Source organism: Danio rerio, chromosome 9 (assembly GCF_049306965.1).
Source record: "Danio rerio strain Tuebingen ecotype United States chromosome 9, GRCz12tu, whole genome shotgun sequence".
Taxonomy (NCBI): Eukaryota; Metazoa; Chordata; class Actinopteri; order Cypriniformes; family Danionidae; genus Danio; species Danio rerio.
In genome coordinates, this window is record NC_133184.1 from 8,455,001 (window position 1) to 8,470,030 (window position 15,030).

Sequence of the window (15,030 nt, forward strand, 5' to 3'; positions counted from 1 at the left end):
AGAAGTTATCTAGATTATTGAAACTAAATTCAGATTATTCATTCATTCATTCATTTTCTTTTCGGCTTAGTCCCTTTATTAAGCTGCGGTCACACTAGAGTTTGTGTGTGCGAAAATCTGTCGTACGGCACTGTGAAAAGGGGCGGGATTAAACAAGATGGTTAGATTTTAATAAAAGTGATTTAAATTTCTGTCCAGAGAGGTGAGGTTTTGATGCTCTATTGGTCTGAAATGCAAAACTTGACGCATGACCCTGTGTTTCCGGTCTGACAGTGCGTATGAATGGAAGTCTATTGGAAGAAAAGCCCAGTGTGACCAAAGCTTTAATCCGGGGTCGCCACAGCGGAATGAACTGCCGAACTCAGATTATTCATTCATTTTCTTTTCGGGTTAGTCCCTTTATTAATCCAGGGTCGCCACAGCGGAATGAACCACCAACTTATCCAGCACGTTTTTACACAGCGGATGCCCTTCCAGCCACAACCTATCACTGGGAAACATCCATACACACTCATTTACACACACTACAGACAATTTAGCCAACCCAATTCACCTGTAGCGCATGTGTCTGGACTGTGGGGGAAAACGGACCACCCGGAGCAAACCCACGCGAACGCAGGGAGAACATGCAAACCATGTGTTTCTGGTCTGACGCATTCGTGTACAAATGAATGGAAGTTTATGGGGAGAAAAGTCAAGTGTGACCGCAGCTTAAACTAGTTTCGTGAAACACGCTTCAGGTCTAACTTCATAAAAGCACTCCAGCGTTGTTTTCATCATTCCTCGTTATCCTTTAGAACTAGAGGCCGGTGTGGTGCACAGGTGTCGCTCATTAACACTCAAATCAGCGGCCTATAAATATGAATCAGCAAATGCTGCATTCATCATTGAGGGAAACAGCAGAACCATGGGTTTTCTTAGTGTCGTTGTTGCCTGTGAGTGACTTTACACATGATAGGCTGATGCATAGTGATTGTAAATGTGTAGTTCTACAACTGACTTTAGAAAAGTTATCTTTTGAACTACATTTTCAGCAAGTGTGTAAGATTAGCAGTGTACTGGTGTCTTAATCAAATCTTTTCCTTGGTTTTCTAGTAGTGCTGATGAACTGTGGCCTGCTGATGTCTGTGTCTGTATTTGATTCCATACAAGACACTCAGGAGTCTGATTATGACAGTGAGTTTTAATGAATTGGCATGAAAGTTAATGTAATGAGATATCCGTGTCTTTTTGCTCGTCACCGATTATAGCTTGTAATTTGGAATGATGGCTACTTATGTGTTTTTTTTTTTTTTTTTTTTTTTTTTGTGTCTGTCCCTCCCAGATACTGTAATTACATGCAAGGATTCTGACCTTCGTCTCCGTTGTGGTAAGATGTAATGATGATCTATTGAAGTTGCTGTAAAATCCTGTCAAGGGTAGCAAGTGACTTGTTTTTATTTATTAAGGTGTTGGTGTGATCTTCATTAAGTCGGCAAGATTTGGTCACCGAACCACCCGCATCTGTGGCCCAGCAAAGCCACGTGTTCGAATGGATCCTGCTAGGTGTCTTCCAGATATTCCTCTTGTACCTAAAGGGTAAAAACATAATTTTTCCCCTCCTTTTAGCTTGTGATTACTGGTTAATTAGTTTGAAATTTCTGCTAGTGATTAACTTGTCCTCAAACAGGTGTAATGGACGGGCAGAGTGTGTGATAAAGAAGGAAAGCATTTCAAGACCAGATCATTGTGTTTTTACCCATTACACCACCAACTACATTTGTGTCCCAGCAAGTATGGATTTTTTTATTCCAATTAAAGCTTATGTTCTTTGTGCAAACCTGTAACCTTCATCCAATGTCTTTCAGAAACTATTGAGATTTGTGAAGGTGATAATGGGGTCTTGGAATGTGGTGAGTTACTTTTTTTTTTTTTTTTTTTTTTTTTTTTTTTTTTTTTTTTTTTTTTTTTTTTCTCCCCCCCCCCCCCCCAATGGTCTATGTAAAGGGATCTCTGCCTTTTTAAAATTAAATATTTTTGCTTCCTCAGAACATGGTAAGATTAAGATCCTTTCTGCAAACTACGGACGTACAGATTATACCACCTGCTTGAGAAGACGTCCATTTGGGCGGCGCCTAAACACGGAGTGCTTTTTGCAAAATTCGCTGGAACTTGTGTCAGAAAGGTATAGATTGAGCAATTGTTTACTGTTTTTGTACAAATGAGAGGCAGGCAAGTGTTTACTACGTTAAAGCAAGATTATTCTAATTCCATAGTTTCTCAAGTTAATATTCCGGTGACCCTTTTGATAGAACAATTTTTTTTGTAATGAAAGTGCTAATACATGGATCACCGGTAAAGTCCAGGGTTTGACCAACGGCTACCACTTGACATGTGGGTGAACGTTTTTCATGTCTAACTCCCTTCTACCATCACACAGGTGTGACGGGAAATACTGCTCCTTGACTGCCTCCAACGATGTCTTCTCTGATCCCTGTTTGGGTACACGCAAGTACCTGCAGGTCACCTACTCCTGTCCTGGTAAGTGCTTGTAAAGGTTTGTCTTTTACTTAACCTTTCATTTGCAAATGAACTCAATTATCGTTTTCTTCCTTGCAGCAAATGAAGACTGATCTTAAGGATTTTGACTTTATTTGAGCATCTCTACAACCATTGACTATCACGACTGCATTTAAACCTGATCTTGTGTAGATATAATTGGTACAAAATGTTTATTGCAGTTGACTGACCACATGAGTAACAGATTTATTCACTGTGGCTGTACAAATTGCAATCTGTGACTGCATTAGACCATGGTTTAGTTTCTGTAAGTGCTAACTCTATTGTATGACGTAGATTGATTCAATTTGTGTTCATCTTTCATAATTCCTGGTGTTTGGAGTTTGCTTTTAAATAAATCCTTTATCAAATGAGAAATGTTTTGTTTTTACTAAAGTCAAACAGAACTTCCTAATCATATTGACTTTTTTTTTTTTTTTTTTTTTTTTTTTTTTTTTTTTAAAACTAGATGCAAAAACCTCAAGTTATCGGATGTAAACACCTTAAATTGGATGTCTCCCCCCCCCCCCCATTTTTGGAAGTTGTGCGATTTATTGAAGCTCGTTAACTTTAACCAGAGATTACTATTAGGAGATGACATGGCCTATTGCATAACCCTTAATGTACAATGTAGTAAAGTTTTGTGAAATAATGGCTAAGATTTATAGGTAAGAAGCAATATTTTAAAATCAATACATAACTTAACAGGCAGCCAATGTATATTTGAGGTGTTATGATCTTTTTTTTTTTTTTTTTTTTTTCTTGACCTGGTAAGAACCCTGGTAGCTGCATTTTGTACTAGCTGAAGTTTATTAATAGAGAAAGCTGAAGCTGAGACGTGAAGATGCTGTACTTCATAGCTGTATACAAGTGTAGTAACAGGTAAACAGCATAAAGACATTTTAAAGGCAAGGTTGTTTAGTGTGGTTTTTTTTTTTTTTTTTTTTTTTTTTTTTTTTTTTTTTTTTTTTTTTTTTTTTTTTTTGTGTCTGCTCAAGTAGCTTTTGATTGGTGCAATCTGACTGCATTCACCATAGTGCAAAGGAGCACTAACTCACACTAAATGTGTCTTTTGGTAGTTTAGTTGAATAAAATCTTCCAATAATTAAAAAGAAACGACGACAAGATGCTGCGGTGCCAAGACTTGTATTATTTTCGGCTAATTGAGTAGTTTTATAACGATTTATTCACAACCAAATCTGTTAGAATGAGAAGTGAAAGCAGGGGAGGGGGTGTTTCACGACATGGATTAGACCAAATTTATTACATTTCCATGCACACAAACACATGATCTGTCAAGAATGCTAGTGTGATTAACGATTTAGATGTAAAATTAAAATGTTCAATATTTCAAAAAAAAATTATATATTTGCATACTGACTAACGGGGAAAAGTCCTGATCATAGGCAAAGCAAGTTTATTTATATAGCACATTTCATACACAGTGGCAATTCAAAGTGCTTTACATAAACAAGAATAAAAGAAACGTGTATAAGAAAAAAAAACAAATAAAAATTATATAAAACAAAACAAAACATAAAAACAGGTACAATGTGTTTATAAAAGATAGAAAAAGAAACAAAATAGTATGATCTGTCAGACATAGCACAGTGCTCATTCAGTAAAGGCACAACTAAACAGATGTGTATTCAGTCTTGATTTGAGCATGCCTAATCATGGAGCACATCTGTTACCCTATAGTTTAATTTAAGGGTTAACACTTTTGTATGGCATATTGATGTATTTAAAATTGAGTGATGTCTTTCATAAGTGCCTTGGTGCTGAGTTTGCTTATTTTATTTTATTTTTTTAAATAAAGCTGTATAAAAAGTGTCTTTTTTTTATATTTTTAAACGGCAAAATTATTTTATTTGACCCCTATGCTCAAGTCTATTTCAGGACTGATGTACTAACCTAACCCTCTGGCTACAACTACAAACTGCATACATGGCAAATTCACAGAGACACGTGCTGCAATTGGTCACAAACACAGCCGATGCAACTAATCAAGGTGTTCAAGACTCTTTTAAAGTATATATATTTTTAGATCAGCTGTGTTTGACTAAGATTTGAGAAACTGTGGAAGGCTGCATCCCTCCAGGAACTGAGTTTAAGACCTGTGCTAAAACTAGTCAAGGAGAATGGGAAGAAAACCTTTTTGATATCAAAATACTGCAGCGTGAACTTGGCCTAACTTGTGTTTTGCTGCTGATGAAAGATGGCTGTGATTTTTGTGAGAAATTTATGGGAAAGGAGAAAATAAATAAATAAATAAATAAATAAATAAATAAATAAATAAATAAAAACTTGTTCCTATGCAAGGAACTTTATAAAATGACTTTTTATGATGGCAAAGGAATTTTTTATAAAAGTGTAAGCTGTAAGATGACAAGCAAAGCACTAGCATTTAAACATGCCTTGCACAGAAATGTAAAATCTTGATCTCTACTAAAGCTGTGAATCATTTTACTTTAAATCTTGTAACAGTGCTGATGTATAAAGTTAGTTAAACTCCTGCCATGTTCTGTTGGATTCTTTTAAAACTTGATGTTCTGATATTAAGTGACATTTATTCTTAATTCATCTTGATCAAATATATCATCTGCCTGCTAAAATATCATTGATTTTAGTTTAAACAACTCCTTGTTGCCATTGAGAGAACATGACTTTTAAAGTTATTTGATAAAGCCACTGTAGTGTCGTCTTCTGAGTTTTTATTGGTGGTTGGCATACAACTTCTAGATGCATTACAGACACCAGCTGGTTAGGAGTGTGGGCTGTGATCACACCTATGATCCATCTTTAAAAAAAAAGTCACTATTTTTATGGTCCATTTGTTGGATTTGAGTTGCATTACATGTTAAAATATCAGGCCAATTCCATGCGTGTACAATAAGAAAAGATCTGGAGAGGGATTTCTTCAATGCCAAAAATATTATTAATTAATTAGATAAATTAATAATTAGATGACAGGGCTCTGGGTTACGTTACCCCAATGCAATACAAGAGTTACATTAAAGAGGTTTGCAACTAACTTATATTAACAGGTGGAGTTTTGGTGTAACTTCACTTATCAGTCATTCTGCAGTCCTTTTGCTCTTGTCCCCCAGACATACTTCCTCTTTCTGCAACACTTCTCTGCATACCCAACACAATCTCACGGCAATTCATAACTTTTTTATTTAGTGGCTAATTCGTATGAATTCGTACAATCTAATTCGTACAATTTAATTTCGTACGATTTGCTTATCCCCCAATGACGGTTGGGGTTAGGGGTGGGGTCAGGTGCCACGCCTCCTTTTTAAAATCGTACCATATCGTACGACTGAACTCGTACAAATTCGTACGAATTAGCCACTAAACTGGCAAAACGTAAAATACTTATGTTTTCTCGTGAGATCAGGCTGTACCAGAACTGAACAATTTAGTGCATCTTTAATATTTCAATACTTCTATAAGCATCATGCTCCTTGTGACCTGTCGAGACTTCCTATTAGATAGCCGTCTGGAACAAGGGCCCTCGCACTATATTTATTCTTATTCTGCTATTTCCCTCTTGTCAGCAGTTCTTTTAAAAATTATGCAGCACAGTAAAAAATAATTCTGGTCAATACATGGTATCATACAAAAGAAAAATATTGATTAATCTGTTAATCTAAACATTTTTCATATAAAAACAAAGACATAAAAGTAATAAAAATAAATTAAGTTTTTCCACAATGCTAACTAATTTTTATTAGATTATAAGTAGGCTACTAGGTTGGGATTAAGGTTAGTGTAAGTTGACATGTTGTTGCAGAGTTTCTTATAGTCAGTTAAATGTCTTGAAGGAGCAGTATCAGCAGATAATAAGCTGACACTCTACTGATACTTAAACGGACCATCAAAATAAAGTGTTACTGAAACTGGCAAGAGAATGTTTTTTAAATGAATGTCATGAATTATGTATAGTTAATTTTAATATGAGACCCGCAAATAGCAAAATTTTGACTGCGTGAGATCAATCGAGGATCAAAACATGACCTCTGGACAGAAATTTGACAACACTTTTTAAACGTCTAACCATTTTGTTTAATCCCGCCCCTTTTAGCAGCGCTGTACGACAGAATTTCGCACACACTAAAGCTGCGGTAAAGTTAGAGTTTGAGCATGCGATATTCTGTCATGTGGCACTGTGAAAAGGGGTGGGATTAAACAAGTTCATTAGACATTAAAAAAGCGAGTGATTGCTCCATGTTTTAAATTTCTGTCCAGAGAGGTCATGTTTTGATCTTCGGTTAGTCTCACGCAGTCAAGTGATGTGATTTCGCGGATCAGAGTTCACCAAGCTTGAACTTTGTCTTCCATTCATATGCACGTGAATGCATCAGACCGGAAACGCAGAGTCATGCGTCAACTCTGACCTGTGAAATCGCATCACTTGACTGTGTGAGATCAATCGAAGATCAAAACATGACCTCTCTGGACAGAAATTTAAAACATGGAGCAATTGCTGGCTTTTTGTGTAATGTCTAATAATCTTTTTTAATCCCGCCCCTTTTTGCAGTGCCGTACAACAGAATTTCGCACACACAAAAAGTGCGTTCGACGTGAAGCACAGCTGCAGCCGGTGATCAACGAGATTAATCGAGCGCAGCCGGGGGCGGAGTTGAAAACGGAGCCGTCAAGCCAGACAGATGAACACTTCAGAGCTCAAATTTGCTGCAGTCATGATGACCGATCATTTGTCGTCATCCTAATTTATTTTGTATTTATAACAATTAAAGATTTACAAATAAAACAGAATACAGTCTCTACAGACTATAGTTCATTTTTTAACAATAAGGGAATTATGAATTAAATATATTACAAATGCATTAGAGTAATAAGTGGAAACGAGAGGGTAATATAAACATAAAAGCGAAGAGGTCTATTAAATACAAAGCAATAAGCACAAATTCTAAGAGCTTAAACACCACTCTTTAGGTTAATACTTCTTGTTTGATTATGCTAAAAAGGGGTTTACATTTATTTACATTTATAGATATAAAACTTTCCAATATATATTAATGTAAAACCCAAAACAAGGTGTTTTGATCAAGTCTGAAACAATGATTAAGATTATTTTGGATAATAAAAGCATTTTCAAAAAAGCACTTTAATCCAAAAAGATTGAACAAAAGGACATTCATAAAATAAGTGAGCTACACTTCGCGTGCAAATGAATGGAAGTCTATGGGAGGAAAAGCCCAGTGTGACCGCAGCTGAAACTTCAAGCTTGGTGAACTCTGACCTGCAAAATCACATCCCATGATTCCGGGAGACCAATTAAAGATCAAGACATGTCCTCTCTGGACAAAAATGTAAAACATGGACCAGTCGCTTGCTTTTTTAAAGGGTCACGAAACACCAAAACAAATTTTTTGAGCTGTTGACAGTCTTATATGTGTCCCACACTGCTAAAAACACTATTAGGACACCTATATTTCACTAAAAAGTGTGAATGGTTTGTTTTTGCGTTGTTTCAAGCAAATTAGTACTTCCGGTTTGAAACGAATTTTTTAAGCTGCGTCACGGTCATGACATAATAGCGTGTATTCCAGCGTGCAGACTGGGCGTCTGTGCCAGAGTGAGTCTTATTACGTCTTACAGTGTGATGCATTAATGCATGAGTAAGGCTTGGTTCAAACCAATCAGCGTGCTCTATTGTGCAACTTCATTAATATTCATTACTGTCACAGTGTTTAGACGACACTCACACCACGTTGCATTGGCAAAACAAGCGTGAAGTGTTGCTTTTATAGTTTGCTGCAGTTAAATTTCGTTTTCATTTTCTCTCTGTGAGAGCTCAGAGTCACGTGTGGATTAACAGTGTACGCGACGCTCGACAACAATAACTTACGTGTCTAAGGAGGAACATTGTTTACCTGAGAGCTGTTCTCATCTGCAAACGCTGAGATCCGGATTCGCTTGTAGTCTCCTCTTAATAAAGATGCGGCTCTAGTTGCTGGTGATTGTCCTGTCTTTACAGATTTGGTAAGTGAGCGACCAGCGCTCCTTGTTTATTCAGTTTGTTCGTGTCGAACTAAGTTAACTATTGCACAGAGTGTAAACATGTTAGCACTACAACCAAACTTTGTCCTCGTGTAGGGTTTTTACCACATTTAGTGACCGGAATAACACACGCAGCTTTCTGACGCTACCTGCCGTGTGCATCTAAGTTTCCGGGAAATGCTGAGGTTTTTTTTTTCTCATTCCCCGTGCGGTATCAAACATTGCATGAAAAAGACACGCTTAGAGCAGTTCCTCGAATCAAATATCTCGTTTGTCGCGAGGGGCATGAATGAATTCCCTGAATGAAAGAGCCAAACTGCAGTTAAAGTCCACCATTTAATAATTTGGCAAATAATTCGACTACAGATGTCCATGTAGGTTAAACACCATCACTTTCTCCTGTGTGTGTGTGTGTGTGTGTGTGTGTGTATTTTGACTCTGAAACTCGCGCGTGCCCGAATAGACACTCCCACACCATCCCACTTTTCTTCCTCCAACACTCCCCCCTAAACAGAGCTGGACACGCCCACTTTTCTGACTTTTTGCAAAGTAGAGGTGTGAAAACACCCTGCTAAAACAAGGGGGTTTCTTGGCCTTTTAACGCATGACTCTGCGTTTCCAGTCTGACGCATTAGCGCGCGAAAGTATGGGAGGAAAAGCTCAGTGTGACCGCAGCGTTATACATCTTCAGATCGTCAGTCCTCGTTTTCCTCTTGGACTGGGGACTGGTGTGCTACACAGGTGTTGCTCATTAACACTTAGAGCAGCGGCCTATAAATATGAACCAGTAAAGCCTTAATACACAGTTGATAAAGACAGTAAAACCATGGCTTATCTAGTTTTTTTTCAGTGCATGTAAGATTTTCTTTTAAGTTGAAAGGTAGATTTATGGTGGTTGTTAATGTGTAGAAGTACAACAGATGAGTAGAGTTCAATTTTGAAACAAATTTAAAAAGTATAATGTGAGTAACATTGTAGAGGTGTCTTAATGAGCTCTCTTCTGTTTTTCTTCTGTCTTCTAGTAATGCTTCTGAACTTTGGCCTGCTGATATCTTATGTTCCAGACGACTATAATCTGATGTTTGCTAGTAAGTGTTCCAGAACTTGCTTGCTAGTTAATATTCATTTTATGGTATCCACTTAACTTTCCTTGTGGGCTTGAAAGGGCCATTTTATGTTTGATATTGACTTGGCATTCTTTCACTTAAATAATTTGCTGAAGTCAGAATGCAGCTTTTAATATCCTGTTCAAAATGTGATGTTGTGCATGCCCTATTATGAACTGAGTCATTCTGTTTATGTCCTGATGGCAGAGACACTTAAGAGCTCTCACTATTCAGGAGCAGACGAGTGAATTTATCTACCCCAAACTTTTCAAAACATTTTTTTTTTTCCCCAATATCTTCCAGAGACTGTTGTCATTTGTGAAGGTCATCTTGGGGTCGTAAAATGTGGTGAGCTGCACTTCCAATACTCTGCTTGTCTATGTGTAAGGACCCTCTCATTTTAAAGTAAAATGTAATCATCAATTCCATACAACAGGGTAGGATGCCAGATAGTGGCATTGATTTTGTTTTTGAAATTCTTTCAGAATCATCGTTTTGGTTGAGGTTGAATATTAAGCTTTGAATTAAATGTATTCAACATTTGATAATTCACTCACCCTCGCTTGCTTTGAACCAATATTGATTTTGTTTATCCGTTTCTTAACATTGAAAATACTTATTTTACTTTTAAAGATGCTGACATTTGAATAAATGTTGATGATTTAACCATTTCGCATTGAAAAAACACTTGCATTAAATTAACACTGATAATTTGATCATTTTGTCATCGTTAAATACTATCATTGAATTGATTTTTTTTTTTTTTTTTTTTTTTTTTTTTTAACCCATTTCCCAACATTGATAATGTATATTCAACAGATCATTTAATAATTTTGGCTTCATTGTAATTACACATGTTCATGTCCCAGCATTTCTTTTATTTTTTACTTAAAAAAATGCTTTTATGTATTATTATTATTATTATTATTATTATTATTATTATTATTGTTGTTGTTGAATAAATTGGAGCACAAATTAAGCCATCTATTACCTGGTGTAACTTCTATAATACAAAGCCCTTGCTCTACAAAAAGGAGCTGCCAGCTTTGTGATCATCCTTGAAGTACTTTAAGCCATTTGCTGATTAATTTAGGCAAATCATTAGGCAAACTAGTTAAGATGGTTGAATTTGCCATGAAACTTTTAAGAGAAGATGATTGAAACTTGATGTTTTCAAGTTGGACCTTATGAATTTTTAAGTCTTTGGAAATGGTGTGATTCAAAAATAGTTTAAAGTGTCACGCACTTTGTGTTTACCCAGACTGTTTTCAGCCTCAATGAGTACCATATATTTAAAAATTTACTGTAGTAGAGTTTAACGTGTAAACCTTATACTTCTGAAATCTTGTGAACTCTCAGGTTCAGTCAAGTTCACTTATGATCCTCAGCGGCTGCTAATATGAAGATATAAAGGGGGGTTCCACAATCCTAAAATTCTTCAATATATGTCAGTTTGAGTCATAGCATTAATACTTTAAATATGTCTGCTTCCTTTACTATTAGGAGATCATGAGTGCTTTCAATGAAACCTTGATTCTTATAATAGAGTGAATTGCACATCACAAATGAAATATTTAGTCAGTGTTTTGTACATCTAAGTGAAGTTTATTCATAAACTAATTTCGAAAGGATCATGTGATTTTTATGATTGAACACTGCTGGTTATGCATTAGCATGCAAGATCTACCAATCAGGCCATTCCTAACCCACTATAAAGAGCCAGGGTTTTTCACTACAGTCATCTTTGATTTGAAGACTCCCCCCCCCCCCCCTTACACCCCTACCTCTTCACCTTTCCCTCCATAGGGTGGCACGGTGGCCCAGTGGTTAGCACTGTTGCCTTACAGCAAGAACGCCACCGGTTCTTGTCCTTAACAAGCCGGCGGTCGTTTCTGTGAGTAGTTTTGCATGTTATTCCCGTGCTCACGTGGGTTTTCATCGGGTCCTCCAGTTTTCTCCCACATTCCAAAAACATGCACAACAAGTGAATTGATCTAAATTTTGCACTAAGGTCAATCTCTCAACCTGTAGCATATATTTTCATAGCTTTCAAATTTTTAGTCATCAGTTTTTATCAAGGGGGAGTTGTCGAGATCTACCTGAGCTCAAGGCTCCCCTCTCGCCCTGCAAATGGGAGGGAGCCCAGGGATCAAGGACCTTTCGAGCTCAGGGCTCTCTCCCGGGACAGCATGCCAAACTTTATTAATCATCAACTAAGTTTGAACTCTTGAAAGTTCACTGATATTCTGCCTTATGTTGACTTTCAGGTTCTGTCATTTTGGTCAATTACAGGTACAATTTTTTTTTTTTTCATAGCAATCTACATGTCAAGTCTCTGATGTAATCCAGACTTGATATGGCCAATAAAATCCATCTGAATTTAATTTTTTTTTTTTTTTTTAAGTGCCTTTTTTTATTATTTGGCAAAATCAATTATTGATGCGTGTATTTATACTGAGTGTTTGCATTGACACCTTTTGCTTGTTACCATGAACTCAAACTAAAGTTACAAGGTTGATGTGAGTGCTATCGCGTTTTTTTTTTTATTATTATTTTTTTAAAGACCAAAAACAGGGGTCACCAATCTCGGTCCTGGAGGGCCGGTGTCCCTCCAGGGTTTAGCTCCAACTTGTCTCAACACACCTGCCTGGATGTTTCAAGTATACCTAATAAGACCTTGATTAGCTTGTTCAGGTGTGTTTGATTAGGGTTGGAGTTAAAATCTGCAGGACACCGGCCCTCCAGGAACAAGTTTGGTGACCCCTGACTTAAATGATGGAGAGCACTGAATTTGTACTTCCCTTTAGATCTCCCATCCATGACTGGATGATCAGAGACAACATTACTACTCTATGTCTTTGACAGGAGAGAATTTAATTTTATTTTTTTTAAGTATTCAATTAGTAGTCATACTACTACAGAATAATAATCATATTTTCTATCGTAGTTTAAACAATGTTTGAATGCTCGGAATAAAAATGGTCTGAGGTACTTCCTTGATTTTGGTAATGCAGGTTTAAGATGAAAAAATGACCCGCTGTTAAATATTTTTTTTCCCTACCTTCCTCTGGCTCTCCCAAGATGCCCACTTTGAAAATGGATGTTGAGACCATGACTGTTATACTGGTGGAGGTGACTTTAGGGAAGCTGTATTTCAATGATTTGTTATTCTTCAGGAGTGATGTTTCTTGTGATTTTTATTTAATGTTTTGCAACAGGGCAATCCGAAAGATGTAGGGACATGTTTTGAATATTGTAATAACTTAAATATTGTAATACATTAGAATGTTAGGAGAAGATGCAAAAAAGCCAACACTGAACAAAACCTTTTAAATGACAAAAATATGTTTAACTTTGGCAAAACATTTTCGTAATGGAAATAAAAAAAAATTATATACTTAAAAAAAAAAAAAAAGTAACTTTAAAATTAAGTAACTTTGTGTGTGTGACATATTAACATTTCAGTGTTAAACTTAGGTCCGATGTCTGGGATTGTAATTTTTGATGCAAACTATGGACGTACAGACAATACCACCTGCTTAAGACGTCCACACAGGAGGCACCTTAACACCAACTGCACCTCACCCAACACACTGGATATTGTGACAAAAAGGTATTGTGTGTGTGTGTGTGTGTGTGTGTGTGTGTGTGTGTGTGTGTGTGTGTGTGTGTGTGTGTGTGTGTGTGTGTGTGTGTGTGTGTGCGCTTAGCTGTTACTACTATATAGATGTCTGACTAAAGGCCTGTGCACACTGAGACTTTTTTTTTTTTTTTTTTTTTTTTTTGTGCTCCCGTTTTCCGTCGACGTTGAATGTCTCGTGACTAAAAGGGCATCAATGTGATCGTGCACACCCACATGCAAAACGCCAGGTTTTAAAAAAAATTAAAAAAATAAACGCCTCATTTTATTTTTTTTTTTTTATTTATTAATTTTTTTTAAATGCTCCACGTTGAACTCTTCTCCAATTAGATCGGCACTTTTGCATGCGTGCATAGAGGTGCTGAAGTTACAGTAAACACCACTTAGAGGTGCTCATGCGCAAAACTGTCAATGCGAGCACACATTGAAGAAGATGCCCAGAGGTGATTATAAACGAAGTTGTTTTTTGCACTGGTGAACAATCATTTCTTCATCACTGGAGCTGCTGCTTAAACCATCCATACTTGTTCGAGTCACTAGTAACTTTAAAAACCGTGTGAACTTTCTGTCCTCTTCTTCTGTGTTTATAAGCTGGTGTCAGAAGCTTAAAGTTGAGTAGCGCCATCTAATGTCAAGGAGTGATTTTTGCATACTCTACCTGACACCAGTGAAAATCGCTTAGGTTTGAATATGCTAAAACCTCTCATTAAACGCAAACGAAAAGCTGCCCGGTGTGTAGGAGCCTTAACCCTGTGGATAAATCCTATCCATGTCATGTTTAAACACCCCTTCCACCCTCACACAGTTGTGCAGGAAGGCATTGCATCCTGGCTGCCTCCAACGATGTCTTCTCTGATCCGTGTATTGGCACACGCAAGTACCTGAAGGTCGTGTTTGGTTGTGCTGGTAAGTTATTGTAGAGGTTAATTCTTTTTTTTTTTTTTCTTTTTGGCTAATTAACTCTTGTTTCTTTGCAGGATATGATCGCTGATCTCTTTTGTGGTTCTAGATTTCAATTGTGAGCATCTCTTCAACCACTGGCTCTTTCAATGCATTAAGACATCTTTTGAAGACTAACCATGTTTGTTACAAATGGCTATAATGTTTATTCTAGTTGACAGACCATGTTCTGGATTTATTTATTTATTTTTTTTCTTTACTGTGGCTGTTCCTATTGTCATGGTCTTGGGAGGTTGCTTTCAATAAATCCTCTTAATGGAAAAGTTTTTTTTTTTTTTTTTTATTAAATGGATGGAAAAAGTATCAAGACTTAAATAGTTTGGTTTCAATTAGTATAAATATTTACTTAACAATTAGTATAGTGTGTTATTTATTTATATGCCAAATTGCTGCCAAAAGATGTAATGTTAAAATATTGTCAATCTTTAAACTCATAAAAATACTGTCTATTTATTTTTTTTTCCCCTTCTCTTTTCTTTGGGAGATTATTGCATTACCTATCATCGGTACCTAGATGCGCGACTACATGGAATAACTAGGTTGCTGTTGGGAAAGGTGTTGGTGAGGTCAATAAGGGGTGCTTTACTTGCATTAGGAGTCTTAATGCCCTGCTAAAGTGAAGGGGACTTTATACTGTCAGTGAGCACTGTCTTTCGGATGAGACAAACAAAGGTCTTCAGACTCTCTGTGATTATTAAAAGTCCCATGGTATTTCTCAGAAAGCGTAGGGGTGTATCTGTAGTGTCCAGGCCA

At 36.7% G+C, this 15,030-nt stretch overlaps 2 protein-coding genes across 6 annotated transcripts; both read left to right on the forward strand.

Moving 5' to 3' along the window:
- The first annotated feature begins 883 nt into the window (after positions 1-883).
- Positions 884-2,916, forward strand: si:dkey-90l23.1. Of its 2 annotated transcripts, none has more exons than XM_073912299.1 (9): positions 884-935; positions 1,099-1,176; positions 1,325-1,369; positions 1,449-1,578; positions 1,670-1,773; positions 1,848-1,892; positions 2,029-2,164; positions 2,420-2,520; positions 2,599-2,916. In XM_073912299.1, exons 1-9 carry the CDS (start codon positions 908-910, stop codon positions 2,610-2,612), a joined length of 681 nt encoding a protein of 226 aa, XP_073768400.1. In that variant the 5' UTR covers positions 884-907; the 3' UTR covers positions 2,613-2,916. The 2 variants fall into 2 exon arrangements, with proteins under 2 accessions (XP_073768400.1, NP_001410269.1); NM_001423340.1 differs by having other exon boundaries at positions 1,096-1,176; positions 2,599-2,912.
- A 6,457-nt stretch (positions 2,917-9,373) lies between these two features.
- Positions 9,374-14,733, forward strand: si:ch1073-75o15.4. 4 transcript variants are annotated; one of them, XM_073912487.1, is made up of 6 exons: positions 9,374-9,451; positions 9,594-9,659; positions 9,981-10,060; positions 13,155-13,290; positions 14,123-14,223; positions 14,295-14,733. In XM_073912487.1, exons 3-6 carry the CDS (start codon positions 10,057-10,059, stop codon positions 14,306-14,308), a joined length of 255 nt encoding a protein of 84 aa, XP_073768588.1. In that variant the 5' UTR covers positions 9,374-9,451; positions 9,594-9,659; positions 9,981-10,056; the 3' UTR covers positions 14,309-14,733. The 4 variants fall into 4 exon arrangements, with proteins under 4 accessions (XP_073768588.1, XP_073768586.1, XP_073768587.1 ...); XM_073912485.1 differs by having other exon boundaries at positions 9,981-10,025; XM_073912486.1 differs by having other exon boundaries at positions 9,374-9,426.
- Positions 14,734-15,030: the final 297 nt, after the last annotated feature.